This window comes from Sturnira hondurensis, unplaced genomic scaffold, assembly GCF_014824575.4.
Source record: "Sturnira hondurensis isolate 20B ecotype Veracruz unplaced genomic scaffold, ASM1482457v3 Scaffold0006413, whole genome shotgun sequence".
In the NCBI taxonomy this organism is placed as follows: domain Eukaryota; kingdom Metazoa; phylum Chordata; class Mammalia; order Chiroptera; family Phyllostomidae; genus Sturnira; species Sturnira hondurensis.
In genome coordinates this window covers 42,726,510-42,744,944 of record NW_028079044.1, presented here as the reverse complement: position 1 = coordinate 42,744,944, position 18,435 = coordinate 42,726,510, and the positions used below count along the sequence as shown (strand labels likewise).

Sequence of the window (18,435 nt, the reverse complement as noted above, 5' to 3'; positions counted from 1 at the left end):
TTGGGGTCAGTACAACCTGCCTGAATCCAGGACTACTAAGACATTAGGGTGCTCTAAGGGGCCCACCACTCTAGCTACCTGGGGCAGGGGGTGGGGTGGCCTTACCTGCCCTGTATCTCACAGACTTCCTACTCCAGCGGTCACCCCCACCTCTTTATCTGTTCCTGTACTTCCAGGAATTCTAGTTGCTTTTTAAGATGACATTTTCTCTACATCCTTACACTCATTGCCATTAACATCCCACCTTATCTCCCAAATTCTGGGTGGTTTTAAAAATTCCTCTCCCAGCACTTTATAATAAAAATTTCAGATAAACAGAGAAGGTGAAAGAGTCACATTTAGGTGGTACATCTACCAACTAAATCCACCTGGACATCTTACTACTCGCAGTCTGTCCTTAGGTCTGTTGGTCCACTCTTGTCTTTGGAGGTACTTCAAACATGTGGACATCAGTACACTCCCCAAGCCCTACTATAAGCTTGGCATTTTAAATTTACTGCTTTAAAGGTAAAATTTACATACAGTAAAATACACAGATCCTAAGGGTGCCTCAGTCTGGCTGATTTTAGATGGTAGGAGTATTTTTATTTGGTAATTACGCCTTTACTTTATCATCTGTTAGGGAGAAAATCCACACTCCGCTTATGAGTGTGCCTCAAGCTTCTTTTAACTATGAGTGTATTTAAATAAGCTGGGCGGCGGGCTGGAGGAAGGGGTGGGGACGGGTGGCGACGATGGGGGTGGTGCTTCTACGATGCTGGGGCTGTGTGTGTCTCGGGGATTCGTTTCCGGAGCTTCGGTCGCCTGTAGGGACCCGTCTGGGGCGGGGTCTGCAGTGGGGCTGAAACTGTGCGTGATGAAGAGTGTATTTTCGAATCACTGGGCTTCTGCGCAACCCCTCTAACAGTTTGAGACTGGGAATGTATTCACGGGGTCCGGAACACAGTAGGGTCCAAAAAGTGTTTCCCGAGATCACAAATGCTCAAACGCTTTGCAAGCACTATATATATTTAAAAAACCAAAGTCTACCAAGGCCGGGGGCATGCCTTTTATTCGTTTCTACCCCCGCTACCCAGCGCAGCGCTGTCTAGCGAGTCTCAGTGTTTCTCAATCGATGTACAGACCCGCAGGAGGGGGAAGACCCCAGCGCGGGTAGGCGGTTCCGCCAGGGCATCCTCCTGTGCGGGCACTGAGGCGGGTGACTCTGAATCTTGCCCTAAGGCTCAGTAAAAAAAAAAAAAAAAAAAAAAAACCAACAAAAAACACCAAAAAACAAAACCTATTTTGAGCATGCGCACAAGGCTGCCCAGACAGCCTCATTACAGTACAGCAGAAGCCTGCTCGTAGGTGCCTCGTTAGCGCAGTAGGTAGCGCGTCAGTCTCATAATCTGAAGGTCGTGAGTTCGATCCTCACACGGGGCACAATACTTTTCTTCCCTCGAAGACTGTAACTTCTAGGTCTGTACCCTTGTGTGGAAGGGGCGTTTTTGTTTGCTTCTCTGTGGGACTAGGAGACACCAGGCGTCCTCGCTTTTCCTCTTTGGGGTCACCGGAGTATCAGCTGACGCTGGGCTCAGCCTGTACTTTCTGAAGTACCTTGAGCGGGGAGGTTTCACTGATTTTAAACCCCTGACTCTGCCGTGCTACTCCGCAGCCTCCGGGCTTTCTGGGCCCGGATCGGAGGAGCGAACGGAGGGCGGACGTTAACAGGGGGCGAGACTCTTGTTAACGCTACCCCGTGGCCCCGTGCCGGCTGTGCCTGGACGCAGCTGAGCCTCTTTGGAAGAACCCCCATCCTCACCACCTCGTGCTGCGGCGGGGCTGCAACGAGGGAGCACCCCTGCCGTTCCACGCTCCACCCTTGGCTTTCGCAGGCGACGTGCATACCCCTGAGTTAGTGAGAAGTTCATGTGTGATAAATCCGCTCCTACATTCCTACCTTCTTAAGCCTTTGGGTACCTTCATCTACATCATGCCAGGGAAATTCTGGCACGTCAGTCTGATTACATAGAGGCCAATTTGAGTCCACGTTTCTGACAAGTAAACTGCTAGAGCTCCTTGCCTGAGTGTGCCAGTTTTCTTACTGCCTCTCAACTCCGACGCACTCTTTAGGACCTGCTCTCCAATAACCAACTGGATTCTTCAAGCCCTTCTCCTAGTGTGCCCCACGTCAAACTGCCAGTAGGGGGTGCTGGAGGACAGGTAGGGAGAATGAGCGCCTCAGCTCCTAAGTGCCGTTTTGCTTATTCTTGCTCCTGTTTCATGGTTCATCAGTGGCGTGAGTGAGTGGGGCTGCCCGGGGGTGCTCTGCCCTAGCCGTGAGCTCAGAGTTCACAGTCTTTTAGTGACTTCGCAGTCTCAGCCCACTGACCACTTTACTGCAGTCCCCCCAGCCCGGGCATGGCATATTCCAGGCCTAGTGCCAGCAGCAGGGCCCCGATGCGCTCTGAGCACCTGCTGTCTGCCAGTCTCGGTTCGCCTGGGCACCAGGAGGTTGTTCCCTGTGGCCCTCTGGACATGGCCTGTGCTGGCCGGTATGCACTCTGCTTCGACAGCTCTCAGGGTCCTGACTCCCTGACTCTATGTGCTTTTCACCCAACAGCCTTGGGAGGCCTGCATCCCAGAGACTTACTTCCTGAGACCTGGGGGCTGTGGGCCAGCTGTGGCCTGGGCCACCCAGCACCCCCCTGCTACCCAGCCGTCTGCAACCCCTTCTCCAATGAACTCTGAGCCTGAGCCTTGGGGTAGGGAGGGGGCCTTTCTTCCAAGTTTTTCTTTACCCTCCCTCAGTCCTACTCACCCTTCCAAATTCTCACCGCCTCTTTTAGTTATGCCACTGTCATAGTTCAATAACTCTGTAAATTTTTCCTGTTCAGATGATCATGTGTCTTGCCTCCTGGTTGAACCCAGAGTGATAAGAAATTAAGCAGGAAGTCCAGAATCTGTGATAAGTGCACCCATACTCATAGATTAAGCCTTTGGCAGTCCTTGGAAGTCGTCGTTACCGCTTCATACTGGAGAGACACTCTTTTAAGTGTAGTCGTTGTGGACAGGGATTTAGCTAAAGCCCCAAATTTATCCAACACTGTGCAATTCACAGCAAAGAGAAACCTTATGAATGTTAACAAGTATGAAAAGACCTTCAGGAAGCTCTCTGCTTTGACAAACTCAAGGGAGTGCTTGACAGAAGCTGTTAGAATAGAGCCAATATGGGAAGAATTTTTGCAAACCTCAAACTTATTGAGCATTTAAATGGTAAAGAAACTGAGGTAAGGTTGAAGATATAATGTCAAGCAGCAGGAAGGGATCATCAGAAATGTATTTCATGAAATCTGATAACCTTTGAAATGCCAACCAAGCACATATGACCAGAGATCCAGTCATGTGTCTGAAATCTAAGGCTGTGACTTTATCAAGATTATTTTGGGGAGAACTGTAGGCTCAGAAAAAATGGAGATCAAAAGAATCGCTTCATTTGATTGAAGGTATGCATAACTCACTGTCATTGGATGAACAGAAACTTAAAAAATATGAAGTATTGTGGCCCTGGCTGGTGTAGCTCAGTGGATTGAGCACGGGCCTGCGAACCACTTGATCGCGGTTCGATTCCCAGTCAGGGCACATGCCTGGGTTGCAGGCCAGTTCCCAGCAGGGGACTCACAAGAGGCAACCATACAAACATGCAAACACTGATGTTTCTCTCCTTCTCTCCTTCCCTCTAAAGAGAAATAAATTAAAAAAAAAAAGAGATGTGTGTGAAGTTGCAAAACCAATTGAGTAAGGTATAAACTCTAGTAATAAAGAGGACCTGGACTAGGGGTCAGAAACTGGTCATATATACCTGCTTCTGGATGGTAGAGTCATAATATTTATCTTTCAATTATAGTTGATATTCATTATTAGTTTCAGGGGAAACAGCACAGTGATTAGACAATCATGTACTTTACAAAGTGATTCCCCCAGTAAGTCTAGTACCCACCTGGCACCGTACATAGTTGTTATATTACCATCTTCCTCATGCTGTTCTTTACATCCCTGAGAATTCCATGTTAGATTTGAATGCCTTTAGGTGAGCAAGTTCTAGCTGACCGAAGTTCCCATCATACCCTACGTATTTTACATCCGGTGACTTCCCGCCCCCAATCACACCAGCCTGCCCTGTGAAGGCATGGGCGGACCTGAACACGAACAAAAAATGAAGCTGAGGAAAGTGCTCTTGGGAAACCGGTGTCTTGCATGGTGACACATTAGAACTTTGCCTGCTGGACAAAGAGAGCAGTCTGCTTATTGAAAATATTTGGTTCACCATTAAGATGGCGTTTGGTGACCAACAGAAAAAAGAATTCCTACTACGTATTGCACATTGCTTTATGTACACTATCTTATTTAATACTCACATCAAGTCCATGGGTGACCTCTGCCCCCCATTTGGAAATGAGTTCAGAGAACTACTACTTCGCCCAGGGTGAGGGAGCAGACTGGCGTGTGCTAAGGGCGGGAGAGGGGAGAGGGGAGAGGAGCCGTGCTCAGGAGACGCAGACACACACTGATGTTGGGAGTATGGTGTTCAAGTGCGATCCCACCGAGCTCGGAAGAGGAGATCCTGCTTGGGGGGCGGGGGGAGGGTGTACAGAGGGCTGCAGTTTCGGCCACTCCACACTGTGGGGGCTCTAGTCTCCGCCAGGTCACTTCTCTGTTGGTCCTGGCCGAATAGCTGTTGAGATGGTTTCCTGCTCTTCCTGTTTTATCTTTAAAATTAACCCCCATCAACTAAAGTGACGGAGGTTTATGCTGGTTCTCACAACCTGAAAGAGCCTAATACAAGCAAAATTTTGTTCATTGTAAGAAGTACCAGAAGCCACTTCCAAGCCAAAACATAAGAATTTAATGGAACACATAATTTTCATACACACAGTTTTCTATACAAAATGTTGATTTTTACAGGAATTTAAAATAAATAATCTAAAAATTAGTGTCACTGATCACAAAAGAGGTATTTCTCTCTTTGACTCTCTCGCGGTGACCAGCCTCCTACGTGGCCACAAGAGGCGGTATCTGGCACCTGCTGTGAGTCCGAGCCCGGGCCGCCAGCCTCCGGCGGAGAGTCCTCACTCTCTCCAGCAGATCCGGGCCCTCCGCGTGCGGACACTGGGCTTGTCTTTGGTTCAGAGACACTTGAAAACAGAAAAATTAACAATCGTTTAATTTTCTGATGTTAGCAATGATACAACCTTTATTCTAAAGGTAAAGGTGTTGTAAAAATCAGTAAGGAAATATTCTAAAAACCGAATTTCTTAAACAAAAGCCTACTGACATACTTACTACTGAGCCCTATGTTGTTCCATTTACAAGCTAAATATGGATTTGTTGAATTGAATGAATGCTGTCAGACAATTTGTCTGCTTTTGGTTACGTAGCATTTTTTAAGTTTGGAGATACTGCCTTTTCAATCAGGAACAAAGCCTGTCCAGAAGAGAACGTGAGTTCTTTGCAACAATGGGGGAACTTCCTCATGAGGATACTTAATGGAATGAGAAGAGGCATTCCAATTTACCAGAATTAATACTGTATACACCATGATCACTTCCCAATGATTAAGTAAAAATAAATGGGGAAAAAAATAGGATGCCCCTACTGCCTGGGTTTGGTAACACTTCCATTGCCTCCATTTTAGGATTTCCATTACCAATGTCCTGGGAAGATGGCATCACTGTGAGACAGGATACTAAGAAGCTAGGAAAACTCCTGGGCAAGTGGAATGGGGACACTGAGACAAGGAAAGTAAGCAAGGCCAAACAGCTTGGGAAAATTATAGCCAGCAGGCAAATGGCAAGACCTTATCTCCTCTAACCAAGGACACCTGAGAGCAGATAGTTTACACCTCCTCCCCCTGCCAGAGACTGCGTAGCTTCCCGGGCCACACACCACGGGGGTCGGAGAAAGAGAGAGAGAGAGCCAGAACAAAGGGAGCCGGCTCGGAAGAAGCTGCTGACTCCCCTTTCAGCTCTCCCTCCTCCTCCCAAGAGAAACAGGACCTCTGTGCTCCCCCTAGGAATTCCCCTTCCTAAATTCCCGCATTTCCTCTCTATAAACTTGCTTCTGGAAGCTCAAGGAGAGGTGGATGTTAGGGCTTTTACCCGCCACCTTCTCAGACCGCTGGCCTCTGATATTTAAAAAGTGCCGATTACAATTGTCTCTGCTTTGGGCTGAGCAGTGACAGGCAGCACGTGCGACTCTGCTGCCTCTGGTTTCAAACGTGCCACAAATATAATTGAAGTCATAGTCTTGCTTAAATATTGCCAAACTTAAAATAACAGAAGAAACCTTTCTGGTTTACCGACTTACTCCAGGTAGAGGAATCCATTTCAGAAATGTCACTCAATAGTGAGGTTGTGGGCAAAAACAGCTGGAGGCAACCTCTTCGCTTTGGCACCTGGCACTACTGTTACAAGAGGGAGGTGACAAAGGGCATCTGGGCGTGTGGCCGCAGCACACTGCAATTGCTGAGGACAAGGACAGGATGAAAAGCCCCTCTGAGAAGGACCCTGAGAGGAAGAATACCATTCAAAGTGCAAGGGAAGAGCATTTGGGATTAAGAGCTGAGTAGATCTGATAAAGCACTTTAAAAATACCTTTAACCAAAACAGAAAGCCATCAAACAACTCAAAAATACAGCTGCTAGGATAGAGCTCCCCAACTTTTCCTGGAGGGGGATTATGAAATGTGATCGCCAAGCCTTCCCGGAGAACTGCCTGCTGGCTCTAACGAGGCAGCACCGAATCCCAAAGTATACAGACGATCAGAACCAACAGGCGCACATTTTACCTGACACCTTACGTAGCAAGCAGAACAGCGCTCTGCCTGTTACTGGTGCCCCCACCCCCATTTTCAATCTATCAGTCCCCTCATTTCAGAAGTTACACTCACCCTTCAGCTGTGCTTGTACTGTTCCCTAACTCCCACAGCTTTACATCCAACGAGACACCCAAGTCTTTGACTTTTCATCCTAAAGTCACGTAGGACTGTCCCTTCTTTGCCACTCCCACCCTAGGGTCCACGCCTCCGGGAGCCAGACGCAGAATGTGTGGGTCACACTCATCAAGATGCCTGCTTTTCCCTGCTCGAAAGAGCTGCAGCTAATGGTTTTAGCTCAAAGAATCATTAAGACAATTGGCTAAATACCAAATGACTAATTTGATCTGGTGGGGGGATGGCATACGAGTCACCCTCAAATATTAACGGGCTGTCATGTGGCTGATGTAGGAAGTATCACCTGCATTGTTCCAGAGAAGTTTCTAGTGAGAATTAAAAAAACAAAACAACACAGACGAGAAAAGCAGATTCAACTGTATGAAGCCTTTAGTGAGACGCTAGCAGAAAATGGAATGAGGCAGCGGGCTTGGCAGCTCCGTGAGTACGCTGGCCACCACTCCCGCCCACCCAACGCGTGGATGACTTGCTTATCGGATACTGGCTCTTCAGGGCCTTCCAAACTGGAGAGCTCAGGTTCCTTGCCTCTCTTCAGTCCTAAATCCATCCTGCCCACAGTGGTTTAACACATCTCCCCAAAGGGACATGCAGTAAATTACCACACAGCTAAGGGGTCCCCCTGGCCTACAGCGACGTTTCTCTGTGTCATCAGCACACTCCTCCTGGTGCCTCCTTTCTAGGTCCTAACCGACACCCCAGTGCTGGGCACCTCCCGTCAAAACGCCATTCTCCTGCCCTGGTTGCGTGGCTCAGTGGGTTGGAGCACACACCAGAAGGCTGTGGGTTCGATCCCCAGTTGGGGCGGGTGCACGGGGCAAACCATCCATGTTTCTCTCTTCGTTACCCACCTCCCTGTCCTGCCACTCTTCCTTTCTCTAAAATCAATAAAACAGCCCTGGCTGGTGTAGCTCAGTGGATTGAGCGCGGGCCTGTGAACCACACGATCATGGTTCGATTCCCAGTCAGGGCACATGCCTGGGTTGTTCCCAGGCCAGTTCCCAGCAGGGGACACACGAGAGGCAACCATACATTGATATTTCTCTCCCTCTCTCCTTCCCTTCTCCTCTAAAGATAAATAAATAAAATCTTAATAAAATAAAAATCTGTTTAAAAAAATAAAATCAATAAAACACATCTCCTTGGGTGAGGATTAAATAAACAAAAAGCCATTTTCCTAACCATAGCCAATCATCTCCCAGTTTTAGGATTAAATGGCTTTGGATTAACTTACATGCCCCAATGAAGGACACAAAAAATCCTTACCCATTTACCTTTGAAAAACGGCTGGTTATTAATTCACTCTTCTCTCAGTGGGGAAATCGGGGAAAGGCTAGAAAGAGTCGGCAGCGTGGTGGGAGGTGGCCTGCGGGCAGAGGGCCCACGTGGAGGGAGACGCCCCACCGATGAGAGAAGCTCTGCCAGCTTCTCCCCTTTTTCTGCTTCTGAATCCACACCTTCTCTAAAAGCCTCAAGACTGCTCCCTCTCTCACGCTGGGCAGGTGTGGCAGGCATGGGGAGAAGCGGCTGCAGCGGTTAGTGTCTTCGGAAAGCCAGTGTTAAATGCTTAGTTTGTGCGCAGCAACGGTCCACTCGCCGCTGTCCCCAGGCTCTCTGGGTGTGTCTGGGACTTGAACCAGGGAAGTACGAGAGGGATCGGCGGTTTTGAGAGTGGGTGCAACTAAACAGTGACAGCATCTCACCCGTGTTTTTACTTTTTAAATTTGTGAACTACTAAAGTAATGTGCACCGCAGCATCGCTCATAAAAGCCAAAAAGTGGACACGAGCTCAATGTCCATCAACTGATAAATGAATAAGGAGGCCGACACAGAGGCCCACACTCTGTGCGATTCCATTTATGAGAAATTCCCTGAGGAGGCAAATCTACGGAGACAGGGAGTGGATTGGCCGCCAGGGCCGGGGCTGGGGGTGGGGAGAGTGAAAGGAAACGAAGAATGAGGACAAGCAGATACGGGTTTTTTTCCGGGTGCTGAAAATGTTCTAATGTCGTGGTAATGGTTATATAACTGAATATACTGTTTAAGATATGGTAATACGATACCACTGAATTGTAGACTTTAAAGAGGGGAATGGTATGGCATGTGAATTATATATCATTAAGGCTATTATTTTAAAAAAGTAATGCCCTGGCTGGTGTAGCTCAGTGGACTGAGCGCGGGCCTGCGAACCAAAAGGCCGCTGGTTCGATTCCCAGTCAGGGCACATGCCTGGGTTGCAGGCCGGGTCCCCAGTAGGGGGCACATGAGAGGCAACCACACACTGATGTTTCTCTCCCTTTTTTTTCTCCCTCCCTTCCTCTATGTCTAAAAATAAATAAATAAAATCTTTTTAAAAAGCAAGACATACACATTGTAAAAGACCTAAACAATACAAAATGTAGTGAAATAAAAGTCCCCTGTATCTGTACTCTACTTTAAACGGCAATTCCGACTTCTCTGTTGATGCCACTATAATAAGCCTTAGAACACCGAGACCCAACGTTTGATTACGCCCTAGCGTAAGTTTCCTCGTGTCACTGTAATATACGATTGTCCCGAGGGCCAGCTGTTGGCAAAGCACGCAGTTTTACTAAAGTAACTAGAATGGCACCATGGGAACAGCTCATACGCCAGTACATTAAGGGGATGCCAAGGTCCTCAGAGCCACAGAACAAAACAATGCCACCAGGTGGCTCCAATTTTCTCATGATTGAAGCTGTTTTTTCAACAGCCCCACCACCTCAGCCCACTGTTTCTGACCCGAACCAAAAAGGTGATGAGGGATTAGCTTTCAGCTGAGCAATAACGTGAAGAAAAGGGCCGAGACACCTGCAGGGTTTGTCCATGACAACAGACCGCACCAAACGAATGCACCTGTGGCAGGGCACGAGCCAGAAGGCCCGCCCAGCACTCACCTGCGTCACGGGGCTGTGCGGCGTCCTCTAAGGCATCATGTATCTCCTGCTCCAGAAACGACCGTCTGCATGCATCGGAAAGAGCGGAAGCTTCCCTTTCTAAGTTCAACCGAAAGTCCTTTTCTTCAGCCTCCTCCCACTAGATGTAAACCAGGGAACAAAAGGCCACATAAACACCGCGGTAATGCACGTTCCTGCAGTGGAGGACACCCCTTCTGCTCCCTCTCTCCTGCTGCCTCCGGTGCGCCCAAGCATGTGGGACCAGTCTGGTGTTGGGCGATCTGGTGCCTGCCCCATGCATGGCGACTGGGGACCTGGACGCAGAGGCGCCTCGGGTGCCACCAGCAGCCCACAGTGCCATGTGCCCACGAGTCCCAGTGCCACCGAACTGACAATTGGTGTCACTACACTGCAAACCTCAAATTCTGTTAGATGAAGCTTTTTAAAATTAATGGCATCTGTTCTATTTAACGTGAATGCTATGTCTTAACGAAGTCTACAAAATTCAGAGAATAAACTTTCTCTTTTAGTTCTATTTAGAATAGCTGGCCTATGTTACTGTACAAGGCACACGGCATGACGGCGTAATTTATGTATGCCGTCAGGTGATTCCAACAGGCGCGGCTAAATCCATCTTTTACAGATACAACAAAAAGAAAAGAAAAAAAGGAACAAATGTTTTCTTTGTGATGAGAACTTTTAGGGTTTAGTCTCTTAAGGACTTTCCTGGCTAGCGTACAGCAGCTGTTAGCTATAGTCGGCACCTTGGGGAGAACGAACTCTTTGCCCAGCTCCGCTACACATGACAACTACAGGGAAGTCGAATCTCTATTAGCCCCTATTTTCTTCTTCCTAAAGTGAGAAAACAATAGCTCAAAGGGTAATTAAAATAATCAATTTAAAATACTATATATAACTCCTATAAAACTATAGGAGTTATATATAGTTATATAACTATATAACTATAAAGTTCATCAATAGTCAAGAGATGCTATAGCTTTTATACGCAAAATTTCTGCTATAGAAATGCTAATGAGTTAAATACGCATGAAATAACAACAACTTGAAAGAATCATAGGGCCCAGGAGGACCACAGAGATCCATCCCTTCCCTGCTACTGATGAGGAGCCTGAGACTGAGGGATCCTCCAAGGCCACACAGTAGCCAGGCCAGGACCCAGGACTCGGGACACAAAGGGCATCTCTGCACACGGCGAAAAGCCCTTCCGGTTCTCACTGTGCTCTCAGAGGAGCCCCTTTACCCACAGGAGAGTCACCCCTCACTGTGCAGCCCAGCCCCAGCGATCTGGGCATCGCTCCCACCCCTCCCTGTCCTGGAACGAAAGGGGAGGAGGAGGAGGAATCTGGAAGAGTAACTGGAAGGAAAATTGTTAGGAAAAGGTTTCACAACGGCCACTAGGATCCAGCAGCAGAAAGCCAGCTGCACAGCTCCTGACCTCTGCCTGGCCCTTCAGCGTCCTCAGGGGGCCACCGTGCCTGCACACCCAGAGCGCAGGTGCCACGCTGTTCAGGGAGGGTCAGCCAGAGGGTTCAAGTGTGTGATGTACGTGCTTCAGTTGTCCCCCCAGCGCCCGTTCTCTGACTCCTCTTTGGGAGCAGAATCCTAACTTCATTCGGGATGACAGGGCTCCCTGCTAAAAAGCCTTCCTTTCCAACACTGCGCCAAAAGGGGCTGGAAACGTGACCTGGGAATTCTGGAAAGCAGTTGGAAAGGAACCATCCAGCTGGGAGGTGGGGCCCTTTACACTCCCGCCCCACCTCCTTCCTGCCAAGAGGAACGTCTGTGTGCGGGCTGGAGCCCCACCTCCCCAGGTGGTCAGGCACCCGTGACAATGACAGACACACACCGGGAAGCAGTTCGGAGAGGCCGGGGAGGCCGTTTCCCTGAGGACCTCCGAGTCAGGACACCACCCCCGGACGGCCCACCTCCAGGCTGTTTTCACGTGAAAAAGAAAAACTTGCATCTTGCTTGCCATCGCTGTTATTTCGGCTTTTGTTACTAGCAACTACATATAGTTGTTTTTTTAAAAAATCCTCACTCAAGGATCCCATAGGTGTGTTAACCCTGGCCAGTAACAGAATGGCGATGGTTTGGAGGGGAATGACGCTTCAGCCAACAGAGCCCCCTGGCCTGGACAACACGCAATTGTTAACTGTTCGAAGTCTTTCACGTTGCAAGCATAAAGAGTCAGGTGAAGCAGTACTGTCTTCAGTCAGCCAGAACAAAGCCCAGAAGCCGAGACACTGAGACCCACCAAGGTACATGAGGAAGGCGCACAGTAGATTTTTAGGTGGCCTCCATCAATGTTGGACTTCTCTGAGCAACACCTATTATTGAAATTAGACCATCTTTAAGATATTTTCCAACAAAAAATTACCTGGTTTGATGCTTTTGTCATTTGATTATGTCATGTTTCAAAATTTAAATTAACAAGTTTAAAACATCATTTACCTTTTTGACTTCCTTTCCCAGCATTGCATTTAAGACTTCTGTTTCTTTCCTTCTGTTTTTCCGAAGGAGTTTGGCCATTTCCTGGTAACATTCATTTCGCTGCAGATCATCCTGTCTTTGTTTATGTAAAGCCTGAATTCGCCAGTCAGTATCTAAACACGCTTGTTCAGCTTTTGCCAAGTTTTCTTTAATTATCTAAGAAAAAAATAGTCAATTTTAGAAATAAGGTCAGACTACGTATAATTATGGTGTATCTGTGTAATGTATCTGAGTGTCTAGGGCAGCTGTTTGTAGCCCTGGGTGCATATTAAATCACCTCTAGCCCTGGCTGGATGAGTCAGTTGGTTGGAGCGTTGTCCTGTGCATCTAAAGGTTGTGGGTTCTATCCCCAGTCAGGGAGCATATGGGAGGCAACTGATTCATGTTTCACTCTCAATGATATTTTTCTCTCTCACCCTTCCTTTCTCTCTCTCTAAAATCAATAAATACATTCTCAAGTGAGAATTTACAAAAGCACCTTAGGTGTTTAAAACAAACTGATGTCCCTGACCCACCACACACCAGTTCAATCACTCTCTGGAGCAGCTGGATATTGGTTTTAGAACGTTCCTCAAGGGATTTGAATGTATAGCCGAGGTTGAGAACTTCTAGCTAAAAGACAGGTGGGGGTTAAACAATTTTCATGTTTCAATCCTTTGAAAAGGAGTCAGAAGAGTCCATTCTTACAGACTGGACAAAAGCCTTTAAGGAAAAAAATGGGAATATTCAGGGAGTATGAGCCAAGTAATTGTTGCAGAACAGAAGGTGGGGGGAACTCCTACACTATTCCTGGCTTTTGGACCAGGGCCGGGCCCTCCCATAAACCTGCTTAACACTCCATTTAAGGGATCCTAGAAAACGTTCTCTCTTGCAGGTCTCAAATTCTACTTCTACTCATTTAAGCCAGAATTTCTCCACAAGAAATTCTATAAGATAAGTTTGGGAAATTTTCTTAAAGATTCACAGTATACCACATCTTTAAATTTGGCATGAAAAATTTTAAGGTAGCATTTCTAATACGCATTTGTTACCCCTCCCATTTTACTAAGTAATAGTTATTATATTCTAGAGAATACATTTTGAAACTACCGGCTTATATGCCAGGCAGAGACCTGATATTTTTAACTACTCAGGAACAATTTCTGAGACATAACACGGTAGGGCACTACAATTTATAAAGTTACTAGTTCCACTGTATTTTCTTCTAAGTCTTAAAATTCTCAAAGTAGAAAAGACACATGTATGTAGCTGTCAATGAAGTAACCTGCAAATAAAGTAACGTGAGGTTCTAGAGCAGCGCTAACAGAAGCGAAGAACGAACTCACTCAGCAGAGTTCACGCTTTACTCCTCGATGACAGATGGAAAGTTCCCCCTTTATAAACACAGTGCATTGACCACATGTTTACCTTCTGAGTGTCTCGGTTCTGCATTTGGTCTGTTTCTATCAGCCTATGAAATAAGCGTTCTTCACCGTCCACCTTTCGTCTATAGGCATCTGCATCTTCTCTCATTTCTTTTGCAATAGTTCCTTGACTTCTAGTAAGATTCTATGGAAAAAATTGTTAAGAAAAATAATCACCAGCTGTAACAATAATGCTAGAACACAAAAATGACGTTTCTTTTTTCCCAGAATAACCAATAGGCACACAAATAAAAAATGGAATCATCTAACTTTCAAGGTAAAAAATGAACAGCAGGGACATCAGTGGAAGGAAGAGTAAGGACCCCGTGAAACTCTCTCTCCCCCAAATGCCCTGAGAACCCTGGCGAAACCAAGTGGCTTTTTTCAGAACTCTGGAAGTCAGCAGAAGGCTTGTGGCAATCTGGGGGGCATTTATTCATAAAAATGGCCGGATCTTGGTAAGAACAGCAAGCACATGGCCTCTTTAATGTGCGTTATTCCTATTTCCACCCTATCACTGCTTTCGCCTTGACAACCGGCAGCCTGGCAGCCAAAGGGGGGAAAGGAAGGAGCTGGAGCACCTCGGAACTCTCGTTCCAGAGAACTGCCATCACCCAGCTGAAGGCTCTGAAAGGCTCCACTCCCACGGCAGTCTTCATCTGACCCGACTCGGAGCTCTGTGACTTTCAACAGCCTTTTCCTGGGGACATTTGCCCAAAACCACCACAGGAAACTATTGCATATACTGGCTGCCCGAGGTGGTGGATCCCGGTGAGTAAACAGGCTAATCAAGAAGCTTTATAGGAAAAGCGGGGGAACTGATGTCCACAGGGGGCTCTGAGAAGCCCCAGTAGCTGCCTGGGACTCTGGAAGGCCGCGCACATGCCAAGAGCTGTGGGAATGCTCAGACCTGAGAAGGCCGTGTGCCGCCAACTGTGTGAACTGAGGTTCTGCACACTCAGGAAGTGAAATCTAAGATGGAGCTGTCCCTACCTGAGTGTACAGGGCGCCCCCAGCAGGACGCACACAGAGCCCTTGGGCAAAGGCCGGAGGCTTACTGCTGAAGGCATCCAGGGAAATCTCTGTCCCCTCACTAAGCTGCCTGAGGAGGGTCTCAAGTGCCTACACCTGGCAAAGACGAGAGACTTCACAGAATTAGTTCAGAAAAATCACTAAGTGAAGGAACAACAAGAAATGCTGGGGAGGGAGGAGAATCTGATCTGCCATATTACATTATTTAAAATGTCTAGTTTTCACCCTGGCTGGCGTGGCTCAGTGGATTGAGTGCGGGCCTGCGAACCAGATGGTTGAGGTTCGATTCCCAGTCGGGGCACATGCCTGGGTTTCGGGCCAGTTCCCAGTGGGGGGCTCACGAGAGGTAATGATGTTTCTCTCCCTCTCTCCTTCCTTTCCCCTCTAAAGATAAATAAACAATATTTAAAAAATATAAAAAAAATAAAATGTTTAGTTTTCAACAACAAAAAATTACAACTTATTAAAAACCCAAAAAGTATGGCCCTACATACTTTTAATAGACATTAACTACATGATCCTCAAAGAAGATATAATAATGGCCAGTAAACATATGCAAAGATGCTTGACATCACTAATCAAAACAAAAATACAACCGAAAACCACAGTAAAGTACCACTTCACACCTACTGGTACGGCTGTAATCAAAAGGACGGATGATACCACCTGCTCACGAGAATGGAGAGAAATGGGGACCCCGTGCACCTAGGAGTACATCTAAGAAACTGACAATGTACGTGTGAACAAAGAGTCATATGCGAGTGTCCACAGCAGCACCACTCACCGGAGTGAAAAGTGAAAACCACCCAAATATCCACCAACTGATGAATGGATAAACACAATGTGATCAGTCTATACAACAGAGTATTATTATTCAGCCATAAAAAAGAAAGTAATGACTTAGGCTACACAATGTGATTAAACCTTGGAAATATTATGCTACCTGAAAGAAATCGTCACAAAACTCCACACACTGATGACTTCACTTACGTGAAATGTCCAGAGTAGACAAAGCCAGAGACAGAAAGTAAATCAGTGGCTGCGAGAGGCAGGGGAACAGGGAGGGAGAGTGGGCAGTGGGTGCTAATGGGTACAGGTGTTGGGGGGGTGGGGGAGCAAACAGCGTTTATGCAGACTGAAGTTAAAAAAGCAAAATACATATCGATTGTTCGCAGCAACTAATCTCACTTATCCTTATTGATGACATTAGCAGTTATTTCCTACGGGATTTTTTCTCTACTTTTCTAACCATCCACTGGCAGCATAATTTCCATATAATTAGTGAAAGACAAAAATGTTTTTCAATTACATGCAGAGAAGGCATGTGTGTGAAGAAGTTTATTGCCAAAAATTGTAAACCACTTAAACTACCAACAACAGAAAAAAAAGTTTAAGTTATGGCTCATCGATCGCCACTACCAGCATCGACCACAAAGACAGGAAGCCTTTAGGAAAAGAACTGTATCGAGCGGAAAAGAAAACAACAAACTATACATCTGAACAGTCGGGCTGACTGGATGACAGTTTTTCTTATAATAAAAACAAAAACAAATAAAATGAGTATCCAAAAACCATGAATAAATACAGTCTATAAGGAGATTATATAAACTCCACTTTTCTTGTATTGGGAAGAGCTGATTTATACCTTCTCATAAAGTCTTTTTTGTGATTCGAGTTCCAGGTGTCTCATTTCTAGGTCTTTGGCTATGGTAGCAATTTCTCGATCTCTCATATATACCTATGATTAAAAAATATTGTGAATACCAAAAAGAATTTACAAAATAATTTTAATAGAGTGAGTAATCTTGTAATCTGACTTGCTTACTAGTATTTTAAATACTAGTAAGTAAGTATTTTAAATACTTCCTTCAAGTATTTAAAATAATGGGTATTGGGCTTTTGAAATCAGAATTGATATTATATTAACATTCAGTATGGAATCTAGGAATAACGTCTGAGTTAAAGTTAAGATTAATTTTCTTTTTTAAAAAAAGATTTTACTTATTTATTTTTAGAGAGAGGGAAAGGGAAGGAGAAAGAGAGGGAGAGAAAAATCAATGTATTATTGCCTTTGATGTGCCCTCTACTGAGGACCTGGCCCACAACCCAGGCATGTGCCCTGACTGGGAATCAAACCGGCTACCCTTTGGTTCACAGGCCGGCACTCAATCCACTGAGCCACACCACCCAAGGCTGAGCCTAACTTTCAACAAAAGACAGCACAATTACCATATTTTCATCCACCCAAACTGGGAGAACAGATGGCAGGTTCTTACCATTTTACACTGGCCAATATTAGGGGTCATAAATGCTTGAGCAATTTAAATTTGGGGTGGATAAAGATATAGAATGTTTAATCTTATCAAATATAACATATTTAATGTTTTTTTTGATTAAGCTTCTGTTCTTTTGTAAATTTAGTTTGTTACTAGTAACTTCAAGTTTAAATATATTGTGGACTCCTCAACCTGTATATCCCCTGCCTGGATTTAGTTTCTTTAAAGTTCATCTGTCTCCAAAATTTGATTACTTAGAAGCTTTTCACTCTTAATCCTCTGAGGGTTTGAGTAAGGTACTCTGTCAACAGAGAAAATTTTAGAAACTGCCTTATATCTGAGTTTCTGAGCAAGGCAGTAATAACGCCAACAGGTAAAGGAAGGTTTGGCCCAGCAAATGGTGCTTTTTAGGAATTTCAATTACAGAAGCTCTCCTGCTTACACATTTTCAGAGGTACAAACAGCTATGTGCCAGGGCAAAAACAGACCACCTCTGCTCGTTGCTATGAGATGTCCTCAGTCACCCGTCCGGGTCACTCTGCACTGCAGCAGTCTTTCCTGCTGCTGCCTGAATCGTGAGCAAAGAAGTGCGTGCCTTTCGCAGGTCAGCAGGGTCAGAGCTCACCGTCAGAACCAGGAGTGGGGAGGGTAGGCAGAGGCCAATCACACCACTGGGAGGACTTCACAGGAGCTTTGACCAGAAAAATTGCCTTCTATACTTCAAAGGGGTTTGGAATAAACAGGTCAGAGTCCTAAGCCAGTATTACTTTTGGAGAACATAGACTTTTCTAGAATAATGAATTATCGACTTTACAAGATGATTAAAAGGAACCATAGATTTAAAAAAGTTAAAATTAATTGGCTTGGAACAAAAATATTACCACATGTTATAAAGAGGTAACAGATTTCTAATACTGATGAGTTAAAAATTAAAAATATTTTTAAAATATTTAGTATTTTAGCAAAACTAGGTTTGAAACACCCTAAATTAGTCTATGAAGTCAATGTAATCCTAACTAAAATTCCAAGAGGACGGAGGTGAGGTGGGGAGTCAGAGAGCGAGAGCAAGAGCGAGAGCGAGAGAGAGAGAGAGTCACAAAATTTTCGAGGTCTGTCTGGAACACTGGAGAACACTGGAAAACTGAAAGGGCGGACGGACTAACAGTGGGAACGAGGTCTGCTGGTCAGGAAAACACGGTCACGCAGCGTGGCACTTCAGAGGAGACAGAATGGTGGGGGAGATCAAGTGTCTACGGGAATTTAACACGCAATAACTGCGTGGCAAATGGCGTTGCTACTGTTCAGCATGAA

The 18,435-nt window shown here is 46.0% G+C and overlaps 1 protein-coding gene and 1 non-coding gene across 4 annotated transcripts in view; one reads left to right on the top strand and one right to left on the bottom strand.

The window, feature by feature from the left end:
- The first annotated feature begins 1,349 nt into the window (after positions 1-1,349).
- Positions 1,350-1,422, top strand: TRNAM-CAU (transfer RNA methionine (anticodon CAU)). Its single transcript has one exon. It is a non-coding gene; the product is annotated as a tRNA-Met (tRNA).
- Positions 1,423-4,643: 3,221 nt separating this feature from the next.
- TBC1D31 (TBC1 domain family member 31) overlaps positions 4,644-18,435 on the bottom strand; it is a 51,066-nt gene continuing 37,274 nt past the window's right edge. Inside the window, exons 17-21 of one of the 3 annotated variants that reach the window (XM_037048467.1) lie at positions 16,494-16,586; positions 13,821-13,961; positions 12,375-12,569; positions 9,903-10,041; positions 4,644-5,174 (exon numbers count right to left, since the gene is read on the bottom strand). In XM_037048467.1, coding sequence (XP_036904362.1) covers positions 5,032-5,174; positions 9,903-10,041; positions 12,375-12,569; positions 13,821-13,961; positions 16,494-16,586 — 711 coding nt within the window. In that variant the 3' untranslated portion in view covers positions 4,644-5,031. The remainder of the gene's footprint in view (positions 5,175-9,902; positions 10,042-12,374; positions 12,570-13,820; positions 13,962-16,493; positions 16,587-18,435) is intronic. The other 2 variants (XM_037048469.1, XM_037048468.1) reach the window with 2 other exon arrangements.